This window comes from Megalops cyprinoides, chromosome 13 (assembly GCF_013368585.1).
Source record: "Megalops cyprinoides isolate fMegCyp1 chromosome 13, fMegCyp1.pri, whole genome shotgun sequence".
NCBI lineage: Eukaryota > Metazoa > Chordata > Actinopteri > Elopiformes > Megalopidae > Megalops > Megalops cyprinoides.
In genome coordinates this window covers 15699908-15718931 of record NC_050595.1, presented here as the reverse complement: position 1 = coordinate 15718931, position 19024 = coordinate 15699908, and the positions used below count along the sequence as shown (strand labels likewise).

The window sequence follows — 19024 nt, the reverse complement described above, 5'->3', positions numbered from 1 at the left end:
CTTCCAAATCATCAGCACCATCTTTTCGCTTCATTTCCTGGCGCTTTCTCAGATGGATCGGACAGTTTTCCACCGTCCGCAGGTCTGGATGTTCGCACTCTCCTCCGCACTGTTCTGAGCGCTGTGTACACACGCACTCTGCTGGAGGAGATTCAGCGATGGCGCAGGGGAAACAGAGGAGAGCCACAGCAATCCTTGAAGGAAGATTTTCTCAGATCAACATTATTGCACCTGGTGTAAAAACCCGAGCCACAAATTACTTATCCTGCCATCTGGGCGGCGCCCTACAGCCTATAAGTCAATGCCAGAGCTTCTCACACGAGTGTTCTCCTTCCCTCACAAACACCTGTCTTAGTTTAACAATAAACAATTAGGCCGGGATGAAAGCGAGGTAATAATTGCATGCTAAGCGAGATAATGACTATTGTCGGCGGTAAAGGGTGAGCTCTCAGATGGGAAATTAGTCCTCGGTAACAAATGCCTCTCGCTTTGGTCTCTCCTGGCTGGCTCGATGCTGGCACGGCGCTGCAGCTACCCGCCCTGTAGAGTGCGATTAGTCTCTGCTGTGATTAATCTGTGCTGGCTTGTAATTCCTTTCTACCACTTTAATGGATGCTATCTTCCTCTTTTGAGGACTTATCTGGCTGATCACGGGGGAAGATGAGAAATAAAAAAAAAAAAAACTAACAAAATCTAATATAACAGCCACTAAGAGGATAAGAGGGATCATTCACTATAAGGCACTCATTTGTTTCTAGGAAAAAAAACTCAAAGTTCAAAGCGTGTTTATCCAATACTACAAACGCTGTCAACATTGAGCCTGCAAAAAAGCAACATTATATTTGAACACTACATTTAATAGTGTCACTTTTCAGGAAAGCCAACAGATGTTATGTGGGTGGGTGCGTTGATGAACTTTTAAATGACAGCACTGCAAAAGGAACTGTGTTTAGCACTTCAATGAGAGCTTTTGTATGTGTAATTAAAGACAATGCTAAGGTGTCACTTTAAGTGTTTATTTGTAACAGTAAATAACAGTCAAAACACTCATGGCTAGCCACTCTGCATAATTGGGATTCGTCTCACTGATTTAATCCCAGTTTTTTTTTTTTTTTTTTTTGCATATTTCTGCATAGAAACAGCTGTTAATAATTTGCACCTGCCAACAGTGACCCAGTCATTTTTATTTATTCATTTTCAAATGTCTTATTATTATTGCTATTAGTATGTGAGGCATTTCTGGAATTTTTAGAGAAATTCTGTAATGTACTTTGCACTGTGCTCGGCAGTACTGTACTTTAGTGCAATTAATTTGTGAGTGACCAGAAAAACACACAACAACAACTGCCAAGAACCCTTCTGAATGTACCAAAACTATACAAATAAATAAAGCAAAATAAACCCGGCAAGTAGAAACAAGTGTGCAGTGCAGACTCGGTTTGCCGCTGCAGACAGCGAGGTGGAACGCTGCACCGGCCGCGTTTTGAGGCGGTGTCCTATATCAGAGCCGGGGTGAGAGAGTGTTTCAGCAGGACAACTGCGGGGGTTTGTTTACCGAGCCTCAAGCGGCACCGATAACATGAAAGGGTTAAAAAAAAAAAAATTGTCGCCCGCTGCCTTGCTTTGATGCTCTTGTAGATATTGTCACTGAATGTATCCTCGGTAGAATTCCATTCAATACCTCTGTCTTAAGGTACAAAGCTGCAAGCTGTAGTGGCTTTAGGAAACATAAGTGTTCTTTTTTTCAGGAGCGCTGTATCTGTGCGTGAAATTCTCTAAAGGGGTTTAAGTATTTACCCAGAACACTATCGGGCGCTTCCTAAAATTCTGCTTATCCTGTTGAATAAGCACTTCAAAGAGAATTGCAAATACCTTTGCCCGCGACTTTTGCTACATTTTCTCCGACTGTTCCTCTTTTCACTTTATATTTCCAAACACAAACAGCGTCTTAATGTAAACTGTATTATCAGCTGCATACTTCCTCTTAAAATGAATAATAACAATAATCTTATAGTAATTTCTATCTTAGACACAACAGCCTAAATAGGGCACGGCACCTGAACTAATATGGAACAGGAGGTAAACACTGCACTGAAATAATTAACCTCCGGATTAAACCCTTCTGCAATATTCCCCGATAAGGAAAACAGGCTTTGCTACCAAGCACCCACTAAAGCAGAGTGACAACGAAGGATAAATGATTCTACATTGTGACATTTTGCTGTCACACATACACACACACATACACACCACACACACATAAACAAGCACACACAGAGACACAAACACACGTGTACACACACACACACACACACACACACACACACACACAATCACACAGCTTTCAAATATGCAGGCACATTGTATAATTACTGACAAAAACGCTCTTTCAATAATTTATGGCCTAATTCACAAGCACACTCAGTATACTGGCATGCAAATGTGCACATAAAATTAAATAAAATATAGATGCCACACAAGTGCAATAAAACAAAACACTGAAAAATGCTTCACATAACATCTGCAGCATTAGTCTGCTCAGCCTTTTCGCAGAACCCTCTGCTCTTCTACACAAGCCAAAAAATGGAATTCTTTCAAATATAATGTTCCCCAAAAATATTTATGATGAGATGGAGAACATAACAAGGAGCTAAAACACAACATGGAGCTAAAATGGTTTTAAAATACACAGGCTGGCATGGTCCACGTTGCTCTTAAAAAAATCACTCACACGTGCGCGCGCACGCACACACACACACACACACACACACACACACACATATGCACACAAACACACACATATACATATATATTACAAACACACTTACACACACACACACACACACACACATACACACACATAAACACACGCGGGTGCCTGCACACACGCACGCACAGAGCAATTCTAAGCTCCAATGAAATTGATACACTTTAATAATTGGATTCTTGGCTCTGACCTGCTGAAGTCAATAAAGGTTATTAAGGCCAATTGCTGTCTAAATACATTACAGCTACAGTAAACTGTCTGTCGGAGGCCGAGTATTTCATTGCCGATATGATAATTCACTCCCTGTCCTGGGGATTTTCGAGTCCCGCCTGTGTCTGCACTCTACCATACAAAACCAGATTGGATTTGCTTAACCTTTCGGGCTTCGATCAAACAAGCTCACATTGCAATAACATTTACATTGACCCCCCCAGCTCGGTCAATAACCTAATCAGTTATTGATGCCAACCTTGCCAGCTAGTATGTAATTGTGCTGCACTGTCTGAGTGCATCTGAAATTGTTCTAGAAGAATTCTATTAATGCTGAGGACAAACTGGGCATTGGGCACAGTGCTCATCATATCTTTTGTTTTAGTGCGCTGATGTGACCAAAATAAAAAAATAAAAAACACAAAGATGACAGAGCAGTTACATTCAGTACTGCACATTCCGATAACGAGCCATGGCTTTCTGTGTATTTTGTATAAATTGAGGTGTACAAGCACATTCGAGTGTGTGCTGCATTTATTTTGAGTGTAAATTAATTTTGTTGATGTGCGCTGAAGAGTTTCATCTTTTCTGAGGCGTGTTCGTCTGTCAAACAGAGAGAGAGAGGGGGAAAAAAGTGCTGAAATCTCTTTGCATCCTCTTATTTTTGAAGTGGTGATGTGAGCGGCCACGGAGGTAGAGAAAAAAGGCAAATTAAGGGAAACCAAGACTGTGTGAACAGAACTGGTAAATCAATTAAAGTCGCGTAGAGTGCATACATTAGTATCAGTACATTCCAGGCACAGAAAAAAGGACCCCTTATGTTTTTTTTTTTCTTTTTTTTCCCCCCATTCTCCCCCAGCATAAAAACTGAAAAAAAAGTCACAAAGCCCACACCGGTCTGTGTTTAAAATATTCTGCATAAGCCTGTCTCTCTCCTCTTTGTCAGCCGGGCCGAGGCTATTCATTGTTGGTAGTTTAAATAAATGTCAGTTTTGTAAGGTCTGCGCGATAGCACGCCCTGAGAGACAGCGGCTCCGTCCGCGGCGTCCGCGGACAGACTCTCCGAGCCGCCCTTCCACATCACGGGAGACTGCCGCCTTTATGCTCCCAGCCTTTTAGCCCAAAAAGCCAGCCATGTACACCCCCCTTTCAAATGGAAACGAAGAGCCGCAAATTCACCCCCACCGCTTATCTCGATGTCGTACTCCCGATAGCGCCTCAAATACTCTCCCTCCATTTAACCAAAATACAAACATTTGAATAACCTTTATTTATTTTTTCTTACCCTCCCCTCTCTCTCTCTCCCACACACACACACACACACACACACACACACACACACACACACACACACTTTATGTTTCTATTTAACAGCTCATCAATTCATAAGGTAATGGCTCTGGAAAAAAAATACTATTGGATGTTTCTTTTTTTATCAGAATGTCAATGAAATGAAAGGTTCAGCATTTCCATCACAACGGAGAGTAGAGCAGAAAGTGCACCCAGGGGAGACCAGAGCCATCAATAAACAGCTGCATTAGAATATACTTAATACAAGAGGCTTATATTTAACTCAAATTCAAAGGACAATGATCCCCATATCAGCAACACATTACAGGCCTTTCATGGAAATAAAAAAGTCATATCAGCAATGATAATAACTGTTTTAATATTGAAACTACTTCACAATTCAACTGGATTCGACTACTGTTGCCCATTGTCGATAACAATTAGGGCATTCCAAATGATATATTTTGAGGTTTCTGTGAGAGAGTTTCTTTTCTTGTTTTTCTTTTTTTTTTGTTTTTTTTTTGTTCCTTTTTTGGAGCAGAATCTACATATTATCATTCCCAATAAGAAGAAACAGTATATATGGCATATGAAAAATACTGAATAAGAATTAGATTTTTTCATGTTAAAAAACATCACAATAATAGAAGCAGGATAAACAAGCTTTTGAATTCACCAGATACAAAGAGCATTTTTTGCATTATAAAGTAGTAGTTCGTTCTATTAGGTTTATTCAGAATATATATTGTGGAAGAATATGTATAGAACAGTGCATATTTACACTCATATTTAAAACAAACTAATGAAACTAACATCAGTACAATACTGTACAAATAATGAATGATTTTCAAAACAGGTAATGCAGACATCTAAAAAATATGTAAAATATAACTGCTTTTTACGACTGAATGTGAAAAGTCTTCACAAAGCGTGAAATGTTATTTTTCACATTTTCACTGAACTGTCTTAACAGGGTCTCAAAACTGCAATGGTTTGGACCACCTAATGCACATTTTGGTTAATCAGTCAAGCACAGGGTCAAATTATTTTCAATTTTTATTCTTTATTTTTGTATGTTTTAGGTCACAAAATGTAAAAAACATGTACCCGATTCGGCATTGCCATTTTTACTGCTAAACTGCCTAAAATAGTAATTGTAAATAAAGATAAAGATTAATTTTCTCATGTAAGGTATGAACATATAAGTAAAGTAAGTGTGAAAATAAAAATGCAGGAATATGTATCAGCCGCAGTCTTCACAAACTCAGTGCAGGAGTTGTATCTCTAACCCTGTGACCACAGATAAGCCCATGGAAACAGTGTAGCCCACACTACTGACCACGTTGGACCACGTCTGACCACGCAGCCCAGCTGCCCAAGCAAGACAGGGGAAAAACATGCTGAACCCCTGCCAACTCAACCCGGACAGCTCTGCACATCTCACTTTTTCCCCTGCCTCAAAAATGTACATACTATCATTCACTGCATCTTAGAAAGATGTTCCCCCACAGCACATAGGTGCAGCCTTAAATGAACGTGCCCCACGCATTCTGAACTGGGGTGATTCTGCACCGCTCTGAGTGTGGCCGTGTCCCGGCCGGCAGAGGAGAGCTCTGCCTTCGGGTCCCCGGCAGCGCATTAGCTGTGATTACTGCTCACCGGGGCTCTGCAGCACGCCGCCGTTCCCAGCAACGGCAATGCAAGAGTGCCCCCTGCTGCTTCGTGCTCCTGCACCGAGCTCCAGCTCCTCACGGCACAGAGGCCCCGGTGCTGAGCCTTCCACCTGGAGACCTCAGCCTCCCAGTATCGCCCAATCAGACGGTGCCTACACATGGAAGAGACATCCACTGCCCCGTGACATTCCAGAGATGGTTTTAAATCTAAGACTTACCAAAATCATGCTGGAGAATTGACAGAGGAGTCTTTTAATGTGTGATAAAAATTATGTGTGATATACGTGCAGAGTAATTAAAGGCAGCACAGATTCCACACAAAAATGCTCACACAGATATAAACAACTATAAACTCATGAACACACACTCCATGTGATGGCGTTCAGCAAAGTCAATCCTCACACACCATGTAATTCAAGCAGAACATTCTCAACTACTGCAAGGAGCTGTTGTCAAAATTACCTCAGCTATGTGGTAACAGACGAACTAAACAGAATTCTAATGCTCAAGTGATGATGGGAAGCAGCTCCCAACTGCAGAGAAGCTTCCGGTGTCCTGGCCAGGACCCTGGAAAGACCTGCCACCAGTATGCATCTGCCACCTCATTCCATATTCACCAGGCTACACGCTGTTATTAATAATGCCCCCTGAAAACAGCTTCCTGTTTCCAAGGAGACTATGCGACTGTGCTGTAGGAGAATCACACTATGCCGACTGTTCAAGTTGCTGGAACTTGCATGCACCCCGTACTACGGTTCAAGGGTAGGGAAAACCCTTTTTGCCGCATCAAACTTTTTTACACAGATTTGTCTGAGAAGATGTCTTGATACCATTCTTGTATTGACCATCTTGTGTATTTCTTTCCCTACCCCCACCCCTTTGCTAATTCTCAGCACCAGTGTCCCCACCCTTCCTCTGACTCTTACCATGCTTTCCATCTGTCCCCAGGACTCCTCCAGCTGCTCCATAGGCTTGGTCCACCAGCTGCAGAACTTGGCACAGCGCTGGCCCTGAAACCAGTACTGACGTAGCCACTCGAACTCCACCTACAAAGAGCCGGCATACTACATCAATCAGATGGAAATCACCTGGATAGACACTACACGCAACACCCTTTCTTTGCTAAACATACCTGCATCTACCTGTACATTCACACACATGCATGCACACATATGCACACATATATCCTTACCTGCATTTATCTTCATCTACATTTCATCTCTATATAGTTCATCATCCAGCTATGCAAATACTTCAGCCTTTCAGCTATCTTTCATGAATCCAACCATCCATGTAACCTTCAATCCACCAATACTTTAATCCATCATCCTAACCATCCCTTCACCTAACTGGTCTATCTATCTCTTAATGATTCATAAATCCAACTGCCTTTAATCTATCCAAATGTCTACCTGTCCATTCTGCAATCTAACCAGTCTTCAGCACATTCACTTGAACAAAGTATATACAAAATGTATTGCAAAAGAGGACTTAATATGACGTATTTCTATGGTAGCTGTCCACAGCTTCATTCATGAAAAGAGGAAACACGTTTTATGAAACAGTGATGTATGTGGGTCAAGACCTGCAAAGATTATACTGCCAACAAAAGCTCTATAAATTCTGCACAAAACAAAGCATGATGCGCTTAGGGGTAGACAGGTCCATTGGGCTGGTCAAGTACCCCAGCGGTCATAAATAACCTCAAATATGAAATCCTACAGCAGCCAAGAGGAGCAGATAAATAAAGAAGAAGCAAGAGTCCAGCAGACAATGGTGTCAGTTTTGTCTTTTTAACTGTGATGATCTTTATTTACTTTGTTCCAAGTTCCTCAGCTGACAGTCCCTTGTCTTCTGAGAGATACATTTCTCTCATCTCATGCAACACTGACACATGTTCAACACTGTTCAGACAACAGAACTATCTGATTGGATAAAAAGGAGACTGCATGTAGATTATTCTCAAAATCTTAAAGGTGCTTCAAGGGCCACAAAGAGAGTAAGTTTTCCAAACACAAGACATTTAGGTGAATTGCTCCTTTTTGTGATCAATTATTTTTATTGACACATGAGTCTAAAGGACAGGAAAATTATTAGCCTATAATACCCCTAAGTGGTAACACATACCCCCACCGTTTCCAGTTGAACTGTTTAAGCAAACCTGGGCTTCTGAGTCCATCAAGAATAATAACTAACGACCTCTCCTGCTCCTCTGCTCAAAACCTCTTTCTCTTGGCTATGGGCAATGAAGAAGCATTTCCTGGGTACTAAAATGACAAAATTGCTCATGTGATTTGACTTTAATGGTAATCTTAGCCCCAAAACAGGGATTAACTTCAGTTTCAATACCTGAAGTCCTGGCCACTTTTCCTAATCCTAATAATAAAGACATAGCCGCTTTGTCCATTTCGTTTATCACAAGTGCGTTGCCTCCACTTTTGAGGATGTATTAATCTGGTCTTTTTCTCAAGGATTTTGTTCTCCTTTCACTTGTGCATGGGAGTAAAAGTTTACAGGAAAAGGCACTTCAAAGTGCATGATCATCTCCTAATGAGCATGGGGAAGAGGGACTGGGGTGTGGGGGGCCTACCCCAAGAGAGCACTCCAAATTTCCTCAAGTGTGCAGACAACTACTCCGCTGAGATGCAGTGGTTCGTCTCCCATGGTCCTTTGCGGCCACACGTCCCGGCCCTGCCCTTCAGCTCATTCCGGCTCCTCTTTCTTCCCCCTCTCCCGGCTCCTCCTCCTCTCTGTCGGTACCACTTTCTTTCCTGCCCTCCGCCCGCCCCTCTCCGTTTCTTGAGGGAGTGACGGTTTACAATGTGGAGCAGCTCGCCCCTGTCTCTGATGGAATCGTGTTTGCTCACCTCTTTGAAGTGGTGATTAAAGTCTCCTGTGGATACCTCGCGCTGCCAGGTGTGTGCACGCGCGATTGCCCCAAATACAGGAGATGAAAATAAGGCTCCAAATTAGCTGAAACGCTGTAGAGACCCTCCCCCCAACAACTCTGTGTCTCAGAGCCATCCTCCAAACAATGCATGCCCCATTTCATTAAACAGGGAAAACAACTGTATAACACATGGTGAGATACAACACATCATCAATATTAAACATCAACCATTGGCTATATATACACACACTCTGTATATAGCCTTTGTTAAGGATTAATTCATTAATGCACTGTACTGCGCTCTTTAAGCAGTTCTGCTATGTAAGCTTCGCCTCAAAGTCCCCCATTTCTGGTGGATCCGATGGACAGAGGCTGATCACAGTGACTAACATCCAGGGAATGAGGAACATGAAGGCGGAGACATGGGTCTGAGCACAGATTAGGTTCTATACAAGACACCCTTCAAAGAAATGTCAGGCTTTGTTGTAGTTCAAACCTACACTGTTGTACTCCCGTGGTCTCCGCAGCGCCACATAACAGCACGAGGGTACAAAGTCTAAATGTGTCCCTGTCAATCTCTCCCCTTCTCTCCTTTAAAGAATGATTACACTCTTTGGGTTAGCCAGTATAGCCCTGTGCACCCAACAGAGCGAACCAATAGCCACCACAGAGCTTGCAGCGGCGTGTCTGGCATTTGGCGTAAAGCAGTCTAACAGTGAATTATTTAAAGGATCGGTGACTAAATGCCACCTGCCCAGGTAGAGAAAGGCTTTGTTATTGTCCCCTTTTTTCTCTCCTCCCCTCCGCTCCTTGCCACCGAGTCTGTCATCTTGCCGGGTGACGTGCTAACAGGGCATTAGCCCCCTCGTCGACCGTGCATTCGCCGCGGTGACCCCGGAGTCAAACCGGCGTGACCCCTTTCAATTTAATGAGCCGAGATTTTTTTCCGCACCTCACGGTATTCCCTCGCCGGGTTCCTGTCAATATCCGCCCCCCGGCCCCCCGAGGTGGAAGCCGACGAGAGCCTGATCAATACTCGGCTGGCTTTTTCCGCTCCCCTGAAACCTCTCTCCGTCCCCCACCTCAGCTCTCTGTCTCAGCCCTGCCCTGGCAGTTCTGCCGCCTCTCAGCTATACGGCTGGATCAGCAGTGCAGCCGTGACCCAGAGACACTGCACAGTGCAGCTGCATTTCCCTCCCTGTTAATTGCACTTGACCAAACAATCAACGGCGAGGGACTCAATCTCGCCAGGAGCGCACGTTGCAGTCCGCCCGGCCAGGCCCGTCTGGGGAGAAGGGGGGTAATTGCATCTTCAGCACCTCTGGCGTTTTTTGCAAACGTCTGCTCACGCTCCTCAGAGCTCCGCGGAGACTCAAGGGGGGAAATGGCTCTGTGGAAAAGGGATGCTGTCAGCTGTGAGCCCCGTGATCACTTCCTGTTTTCTTTCTTCCTGTTTGCGGGGGGAAGCACTCCTGTGGGTACGTGTGGGATTGCCTTTGTCCCGTCTCCAAATATTTACCGTTGGTTCACAGGCTTCACCGGCAGGGGGGCCGCAACACGCCCACCTGGGAAGTTGCAGAGGGGGCTTTAAATGAAACGCGACACTTTGGTTTGGGATTTGCATTTCAAAGGAGCGTGCACCAGCTTCCTATTGCTAAGGCTAGCCCCGATGCCAGCGTGGGGAGGGATTAGGAGGGTGACAGCGTGGCATCAGTCATAATTGGAGAGGAAGTGAACACCTCTTCTGTTCTGACACACTGACAGCTACTTCCCCACGTCCCCCTGTTTTTGACACCCTCCTTGGTCTCATGACACCTTATTCGTGACGCTGAACACACACTCTCATTTGAAAAACACCGCTTTAGCACTGTCAGCAGATCTGAGCGATGTACTTTTTGAAACAGTTAACTTTTAACATGAGTTAACATTATTAAAAACCCTGTGTGGTACTTAGATTTATGTCCAACTGTTTAGGTTATTCTGTAAATTCTATATTACAGAATATTCCATATTCTGAATGCCTGCACAATGCACAAACCAATGAGAAACCAGGAATAAAAATAAATAAAATGAAACTAAAATCAAAACTAAAATAATAATAAATCGTTGATGTACCGGTGGTCCTCATGGGCAACTTGAAATAAACAGCCGAATCGATCATTCTTACGAGTAGGTAGAGTTTCTGACCTATGAACAGCACTTCCCTGCTTTTTATGAATGAGGCCCACTGGCCAGCAACGATGCAGGTGGCAATTATCTGCCGTGTCATCCTTGTATGAGACTGTATGTCAATCAAAGGTTTCCCAGCGACAGTGAGGTCAGTGTTCTCGGAGATTTAAATCGCTTTCACTCACAGCTGTAAATATCGGTCTTCAAGCAGCCACTCACAACCTCCGCTTACAGGACCGTCACAGGTTTCAGTGTGCTATCTTGCATGTGCTGCAGGCCTCTGAAGCATCCATCTCTGAAACCCTGAGTGTCTGGCAGTGCACATCCACACTGCACAATTTAGGACCTTCTGACCAGGCTTAGACCTTCACCTGCTTGTCTAAGAGGCATACCAATGTAATGTGTGATTCTCGGCATGCCTGGGGGAACTCTGAGTGAGTGACAGTGTGCAGTGGCAGTCTGGGTGGCAGCGCAGGCCCGTCCCGACACTCTACCTCATTGTGGATCTCCTCGCTCAGCTGGATCGCGGAGGGCAGCAGGGAGCGCAGGCTTTTGGTGCCAGTGTCCGGGTCCGCCTGCAGGTTCTCTAAAGCCTCCCGGCAGCGTCTTTGGATGTACTCCAGAGTGCCCGTGGAGCACTGCAGAGAGAGAACGAGGCGGAGAGTGGTGAACAGAGCAGGTGAGCACTGCTTTTCTGCTGTTACTGTGACAGAAAAGAGCTGTGGAGAAGAACTGTAAAATAATGGCATGATGTAAAAAAAATCATCTGCCACGGTAGGGTACATAACTGACACACGGTATGTGTTATATCTGGACATCATAAAGCCGCATCAGCTTTTAAGAGTCAACTGCCACCTTAAAGCCCCACTTATGACACCTGTCCCCACGTTTGTCCAAAGCAGCGGGAAGCTGCAGAAGGGGAACTCCTTTCATAAACCGAGTGTCATCCAAACGGATGAAGGAATCAATGAGCGTACGGTGGGCGCGATTGTAAAGTGCCGAAAAGCAGGCAGGGACATATTGCAGAAACGCCCGCGCTCGATAATCCCGCGACTTTAATAAAGGGGACCCGCTCCCCGCTGGCTGGCCCCTGCTCACCTCTGCCACTCTGTGCGTGGAGCTGAATCGCGCCGTCTCCCCGGCCAAGACGCAGTGCTGGTGGGTCCTGTTCAGATCATCTACAGACAGATTAGGGAGACATCCCATAAGCAGCTTTGATCCAACAAGGGAAAAGATATTAAAGATGGAATTTAATCTTCCAAGATAGGGCCATCCCGTTCACCAGGGCACCGACTGATAGCCGATCCTTGTGAAAGGAGAAAGAGGATTATTTTTTTTCCCTTTTTGTTTTGGTTTGTTGCTTTTATTGTTGTTTTGTCCCTATATTCATACTGTATTTTATTCATATGTTTTCATCAGGACTGAGTAACCACCATTAACATGGTTACTCTTCTTGTTCATGTTGCTTGGTAACACTCACATCAAGACAGTCATACCGAGCTAGGTGTTATATGATGTCTGTGATTTCAATATGATGCAAAGGAAAAACAAAGCAAAAAAGTGTAACAAAATGCATTCAAACTGTTTTCCTCACTGCTGAGACTGTGTGGGATTATGTTTCATGCTAGAAGTGTTCCGTCTTTTAAATATTTTATATCCAATAATATACAGTCTCCATCAATCTCTCCCGCTCCCCATTATGTTATGAATTATACAATAAACTAAACTGCTGTAATAAATATTTCTCTTTATTCCGCTAAGTCACCAGGAAGCTGGCTTTCAAACATATTGGGTCACCTTTTTTCTGATGTCCCTGGTGTGTTTGTCCTGGAAATCTTATTATTAAACAGGCTTGGCGTCTGCTCTTTCAAAATTCCATTTGGTACTAATACGCTGATTCAATTTGCTCATAAGTGCTTCAGCATTAGAGGTTCAAAGGGTGTGACATTGACAAATAGTGTTAAAAACAATATATAGCACAGGGAGACAGACATACCTTCATAATCTGAGTCGCACATTAGACTTAACACGAAGACAAAAAATATGTTTATTATTGTTGAGTCACACAATATTCCAGCATTCTAACTGTCACATGCACATTTCAAGCAACCAAAATCACAGATGCTCAATTGATGCCTCAGGAGAGATATTTGAGAAAGCGCCTGACTGCTTTGTGTATGCTTGTTAAGGGGGTCCAGACTGTGAGGACCCACCTCATCAGAGCTGAGATTTTGCAACCATTCCATTAACTTAATTTCAGCTTTCATTAATTAAATGAGATCATTTCCAATTACTTCCATGGATATACAAAGAAAATTGTCTGCAAATTGAATGAAAACAAGACATAAATTCTAGCCTCAAGAAGGTTTGAAACATTTATGGGGTGTACTTGAAAGGCTTGAAAAAAACTCCAGTAATATGCTTTTTGAGAGTGCAGAGCCTGTTGCCATGACTATGGTCTACCAGGATCCATTGTACCTGCAGCCAATCGATAATATTTGGGTTATTTCTTTAATATGGCATCACTTCTGTTGCAATGGCCACCATACATATATAGAACCTGATTCCAGATCTTCAATTAAAAATTGACGGGATGTTCCTGAAAATCAATTCCATCAACTGGGCACCGAACCCCCATCTCCCTGATCTTGCGTGACATATCCCAGGGCAGACGAAGGGAAAGATCGAAAACCACCCACCCAGCTGCACGACTTCACACACAAACAGCGGAAACTGGGAGAGTGAAAATGGAGGAAGAAGACTTTTCCTCCCAGCTAAAAGGTGAGCCGACTTGATCCCATGTGTGATCATAGGAGAGCCAACATGCTGAGGCCTTATGCTGAATAGAGGGGGAAGCGCCGGCTTACGAGGTGTGGATGCAGGCTGTCAAACCCGATCCTGCTGCGGTTAACATGACAGCAAGGCACATCAAAAGTCCCAACGAGGAGGCCCTGCAGCACCAGGCCTCCCAAAAATAAAAGCCCCTGGGGGGCGAGGCATCTGCGGGACACATCAGTTTGAAGGTCTGCTTTACACCACCACAGCTCCATCAGGAGCTGTGGCCACATCACTTCATAAAATAACATTTGGCATTCTTAACCCCTCCAACAGGGCCGATTTCATGGGTCCCAGGACTGCTCAGGGAGGGAATTCAGATCCTCATCTGGATCAGCGCCACACGCACAGATGAAAAGAGTACGTGGGCATTGAATGGACCTGGATACATACATATGCATACCTCAGGGACTGAACTATGCTGGACTGATGGCTAATCTTCACCTCATTCAGGTAAGGCTGAATTGATTGAATGAATTTTTTTGGGTGCTTTACTGTACACCCATTCACTTGTGTGTTAATGTGCGCCTGCCTTGGTAGAAACTGAGCCACTTCAGTAGATATTAATCCGCATACATGGATAAAGTGCAAGTTAATTATGTAAGTGGAGGGAGAGACTCCAAATGAGAGTGCCTGCTAAGGCAATAAGCAATGATGTCAGACTGAAAACGTAGGGGGATACATTTTGGAATGCTCTGAGTAATTTTCTCATTGTCTTCCACTGGGCTCAGCCTCTGCAGTGAGTCGGAGCTCGGATCAATGTGCTCCAGCACCACGCCCCGCCATTTAACCCTGTGTCGATTTGTCGGTGGCCCTCGCCAGAAAGTACCTCTCATGTAGTAACAGTCTCCGGACCGTAGGGGGAGCGCCAGGCCCGGGGTGTGGATGTCCCAGGCCACCTTCAGCCCCACACGCCAGCTGGCCCCGTCCACGTCGCTATCCCCCGAACTGCCACCTGTACATACAACCAGCATCAGCATTCAGACCTCCATCTCCTCAGTCACTCAGCAACACAGTTAGAACAGAGGCAAATAAACACACTCCATGTGTCTTTACAGACATTGCTTTCAGCTACTTAATGTTAAGCTGGAAATATTCCATTGATTCACAACCCAAAGAGAATATTATTATTCTCTATTAGCTTTATTAATAGTGGATGTAGTAGTGGTCATAGTAGTAGCAGTAGTAGCATTCATTATTTTGATTTTATTTCTATTTAACCAGGAAGTTTTATTGAGATTAAAATCTCAGCACCAGGAGTTGCCTCACAGATGAAACAAAGATCATTAATGTAAAACCCATATGACAAAAGTGTCTACCCGTTTAAAGCTGCCACATCCTTTGGTGGAGTTTATATCTGCATACAGCCTGTTCGCCAGCAAGGTGGAGCAGTGAATCCTCATTAAGTGAAGAGAAAGAGAGCAGTGGTGCCAGCGGTGGAGACAGGGCGAGCTAATGAAAAGCCCGCTCCTACACTTCTGTCTCCCTCCTGGCTGGACGCTCCTCCATCTCACGCCACGCGAATGAGAAAACGACGTCCATCCGACACCCCCTCGGCAAAATCGATACTAAAGTCTTTCCCCTGGCTCTCTCCCCCCCGTCTTCCTTTTTCTTTGCTCCGCTCAGATAAATTGTAACTTAATTTCCCGCGAATGCTTTCTGAAAGCTGCAAATGACAGTGCTCCCGGACGCTGGGGGTGTAATGGGGTATGAAAATTCCAGGCAGGCTTCCATTCCGAGAGGAGAGGTCTCATCTGAGAGGGCTTCCTCCGAATTCGAGCTGCAGTGATCTTTACAACATGGTGACACGGGGGGAGAGGGCCACAGGAAGAGAGGAGTGCAAAGTGTGAACATGAAACTAAAGGTAATAGCCAAAATAAAATAAAGGGAGATACACAAAGAGGTGAACTTGTTTTGAAATAGGCCTAAAGAGCTGCTAGATGTGCCCCTCAGAACATTACCATAAACAGCTTGATTGCTACACTGAAAGCAACTCTTTTCGAGCACAACACAGTCTTCATAAGATTACTGACCACATTTGTTGACAATGTAGTCATTTACGACTTTGACTTCTCAAAGATATCAAAATGAACATTCTTAACATGCGAATTTGGGCTTCTGTGACTTTTCTGTGAAAAGCCATGGAAATGAGGTCAGTATTACTTCTTAAGGCACAGGGACACAAAACACTGAGCACATGCTACAGTCGCAGAGGTTCTGAAGCGAGTGAAGTCAAAGTTCAACTGGGTCCCAGAGAACCTTCCAGACAGGTGCTTTCCATCCATCTCCTGCCTATTCCGCTCTGTAGCACCTCAGCACCAGCGGTGTCTGTGTGGGGACTGCTGAGATCACATCAATGACATACTTCCCATATTTGCAACAGATAATGGGAGGTTATTAAAGACTACACGGATAAAAGCTGAGCTTTAACAATGCTTTCACTGAGCAGCCAGGATTACAAGGAACACATGAAGATTTTTTACTGCTCCGCTGCAGTGCCCTTCTGCTTCTGGTATCAATGATTCATCAGCAGGGCACGCTCTCCCTGTTCATGGATCAGACACAAATCATTTGTGGCTAGAGGAGGCGCAATAAAAAACAGGTGAAAACCCTCATTACTAGCTGTGCTGAGGAGTACTAGCAAGCTCTAACAGAGGGGTTTGCACATGATAGGCGTTCTGACCGGTGCCTTCATCCCACGTGCTTCCACTCTGCTCTGCTGTGTTCTGCTCTGTTCACTCTCTTAAGTGAACGTGCCACTCAATCTAAAAAAAAAAACTGAGCACTGTAATACAATAAAGTGACTCTGGTCTCAATAAAAACCACCAAGCCATCATAAAAGAAAAAGTCACTTTGCTGTAATACAACACTGGATTCAAAATGTTATTTTGCGGTTTTGTTACTTTTCAAAATAACCTGGTAGTTTTGACTGGAACCAGGAGAAAAGCATAAGAGTGCCTCATTACAGACATGCCTTTACTAAGTAACGTTTTTCTTCCATTGCAGACGGCAGCCATCTTTATTTTATCATATGTAGACAATCTCTGTAAAATTACTCCATATATTCACAAGGGAAACTTAAACTGTCTCCCCAACAACAGGACAATAACTAGAGTCTCAGAGAAATAGTAATAAACTGATTCAACACAAGGTGTTTCCTGTTCAGTCAGGCTATTCTCATAATGTAATTAATAAATGAACACAGAAACAAGGGAAACTAGCGTGCTGATTTGCGCAAAATTCCCAACCATAAGAGCCATTCATTTAGTGCTGTATTTGCCCTGGTTCACAGAGAAGCACACAGAATTGGGCTGGTGATCTCTCTGCCCCATTGACAATAAGGGAGGCTGACTGATGCTGGGTGTGATAGCATTTCATAACGCCCCCGCAGCATCAGACAAACACATCTGGTGTGTAATTAGAGCCAAGCACGTGTTTGTGACACTGGAGCTACTGCAGGGAAGATAGGGAAGGTTACTGAGATCACATTTGCTGGAAATGCTTACTGATATCATAGTGCAACACTTTGGGGGTCACGCCACAGGGCAAAGAACATTTACCGGAATGGCAGACCCAAAAGCTGCAGGAGTGCAGCATATCAATGAACAGCTGTTTTTGTGACGCAGACACTGATAATACACGCGTCCATCCTCACCTTTGTCACCTTTGTCATCCTTGCAGCTGTAGTTGTAGACAGCCACGGGGGACTGTGGAGACAGGTTCTCGTCGTGGTGCCAGCTCACTGCCATCTTGCCCATGCCGTAGTATGGCTCCTCCTTCAGGTCGTTCATGGCTGCTGGGTCCATGTAGTTGAGCAGAGTGATGTTAAACTGGGGCGCGGGCGGGGCCGCCTCCGGGGGTTCGGCCTGCGAGGTCCCCTGGCCGCCCTCGGGGTCCTCGTCCTTCTCGCCCTCCCGGCCCGCGGTCTCCCTGCGCTCAACGTCCTCGCAGAAGTAGCTGTTCAGCTCCCAGAGCGACCGGCAGGCCTGTCTGAGCTCGGCATCGCAGCAGGCCCCCTCCCCCGCCCCCTCGCCCTCCTCGTGCCAGGGTATGGCGAAGAGGCGGGTCCCCAGGTAGCGGTAGGTGTGGCCCGGCCGGCCCAGCAAGGCGCGGGACACGGCGGTGAAGACGTCGCGACCGCGGATGCGCACCAGGTCCCGCTGCAGGCAGCCGCGGCGCTGGAGGGTGTGCAGGGCGGTCTGGACGCGGTCGTGCAGGTCCGCAGGCAGGGAGCCAGCCGGCCGCAGGGCCAGCCCAGAGTAACTGGACTCCCACTGGAGGGGAGAAGCCAAGACACACACTTCACAGCCGCTGCGTCATACTCACACACTGCCGCCCAGACTGCAGCCACCTTATGCTCTTATTCTCATTGCCATTCCACCTGTAGCCTCACAACAAATTCAATGCTAAATGTTCACACAGGAAAACACTCATTCAAAACAATGTAAACCGTCCCGGTTTAAAACGTTTGTCACCGCACAGTAACGAGTGGAAGAGTGAGAGTGTGAGAGCTCACCTTGCTGTAGGGCCTTATTTGAGAGTGTAGTGGGTGAGACTTAAGATTGCAGCAGAGAATAACCACAGACTGTATTGGTGATAACCCCAGACAACGCCATGCAAAGATCCCAGACTGTAGATGGTGATCACCCCAGACTATACCAGGTGATGACACTAGCAGTTGTGGGTAATGAACCAAACAGTAGTGGGTGTTGACCTCAGATGGCAGCAGGTGATGACCTAAGACTGTAGAAGTGATGGTCCAGAGAGGGCCCACTCACCAGCTGCTGGAATCCAGGGTCCGAGGGGGAGAGGAAGGGGATGTGCTGCCCTCCAAGCTCCTGCAGAAGCTTCTGTCTCTGGAGAGTACAACAATACAGGGTTTGCTTAAATGATCCGTGTTTTCAGCTTGTAAGAAGCAAATTTGTTTATGAGATCTAAAGGCTGCACTTTCATAAAGTTTTATTAATGAAGATGACATTTTTTGAGAATGTTTGGCTGCTTATATACGTTATGAGCTCGGCAGTGAATAGCTCTCCTGAAGCCGGCTGTCACTTCTGCCTTTCCTCAACACTCAATTCCCGACTCAAGGAAACCTAGAAAATTGTTTTGCCGTTATTAGGTTACAGAGAATCAAAACATAATAGAATTACCGGATTCAGTGAAGAATCTCAAATTTCATATTTCAAACTT

General features: G+C 45.0%; 1 protein-coding gene across 1 annotated transcript in view; it reads right to left on the bottom strand.

Annotated features, from left to right (window-relative positions):
- The window catches only part of fto (FTO alpha-ketoglutarate dependent dioxygenase), a 112109-nt gene that overhangs the window by 71402 nt on the left and 21683 nt on the right, over nucleotides 1–19024 (bottom strand). The window contains exons 2-7 of the mRNA XM_036543681.1: nucleotides 18613–18690; nucleotides 17490–18108; nucleotides 14664–14789; nucleotides 12098–12177; nucleotides 11494–11637; nucleotides 6867–6986 (exon numbers count right to left, since the gene is read on the bottom strand). Coding sequence (XP_036399574.1) covers nucleotides 6867–6986; nucleotides 11494–11637; nucleotides 12098–12177; nucleotides 14664–14789; nucleotides 17490–18108; nucleotides 18613–18690 — 1167 coding nt within the window. The remainder of the gene's footprint in view (nucleotides 1–6866; nucleotides 6987–11493; nucleotides 11638–12097; nucleotides 12178–14663; nucleotides 14790–17489; nucleotides 18109–18612; nucleotides 18691–19024) is intronic.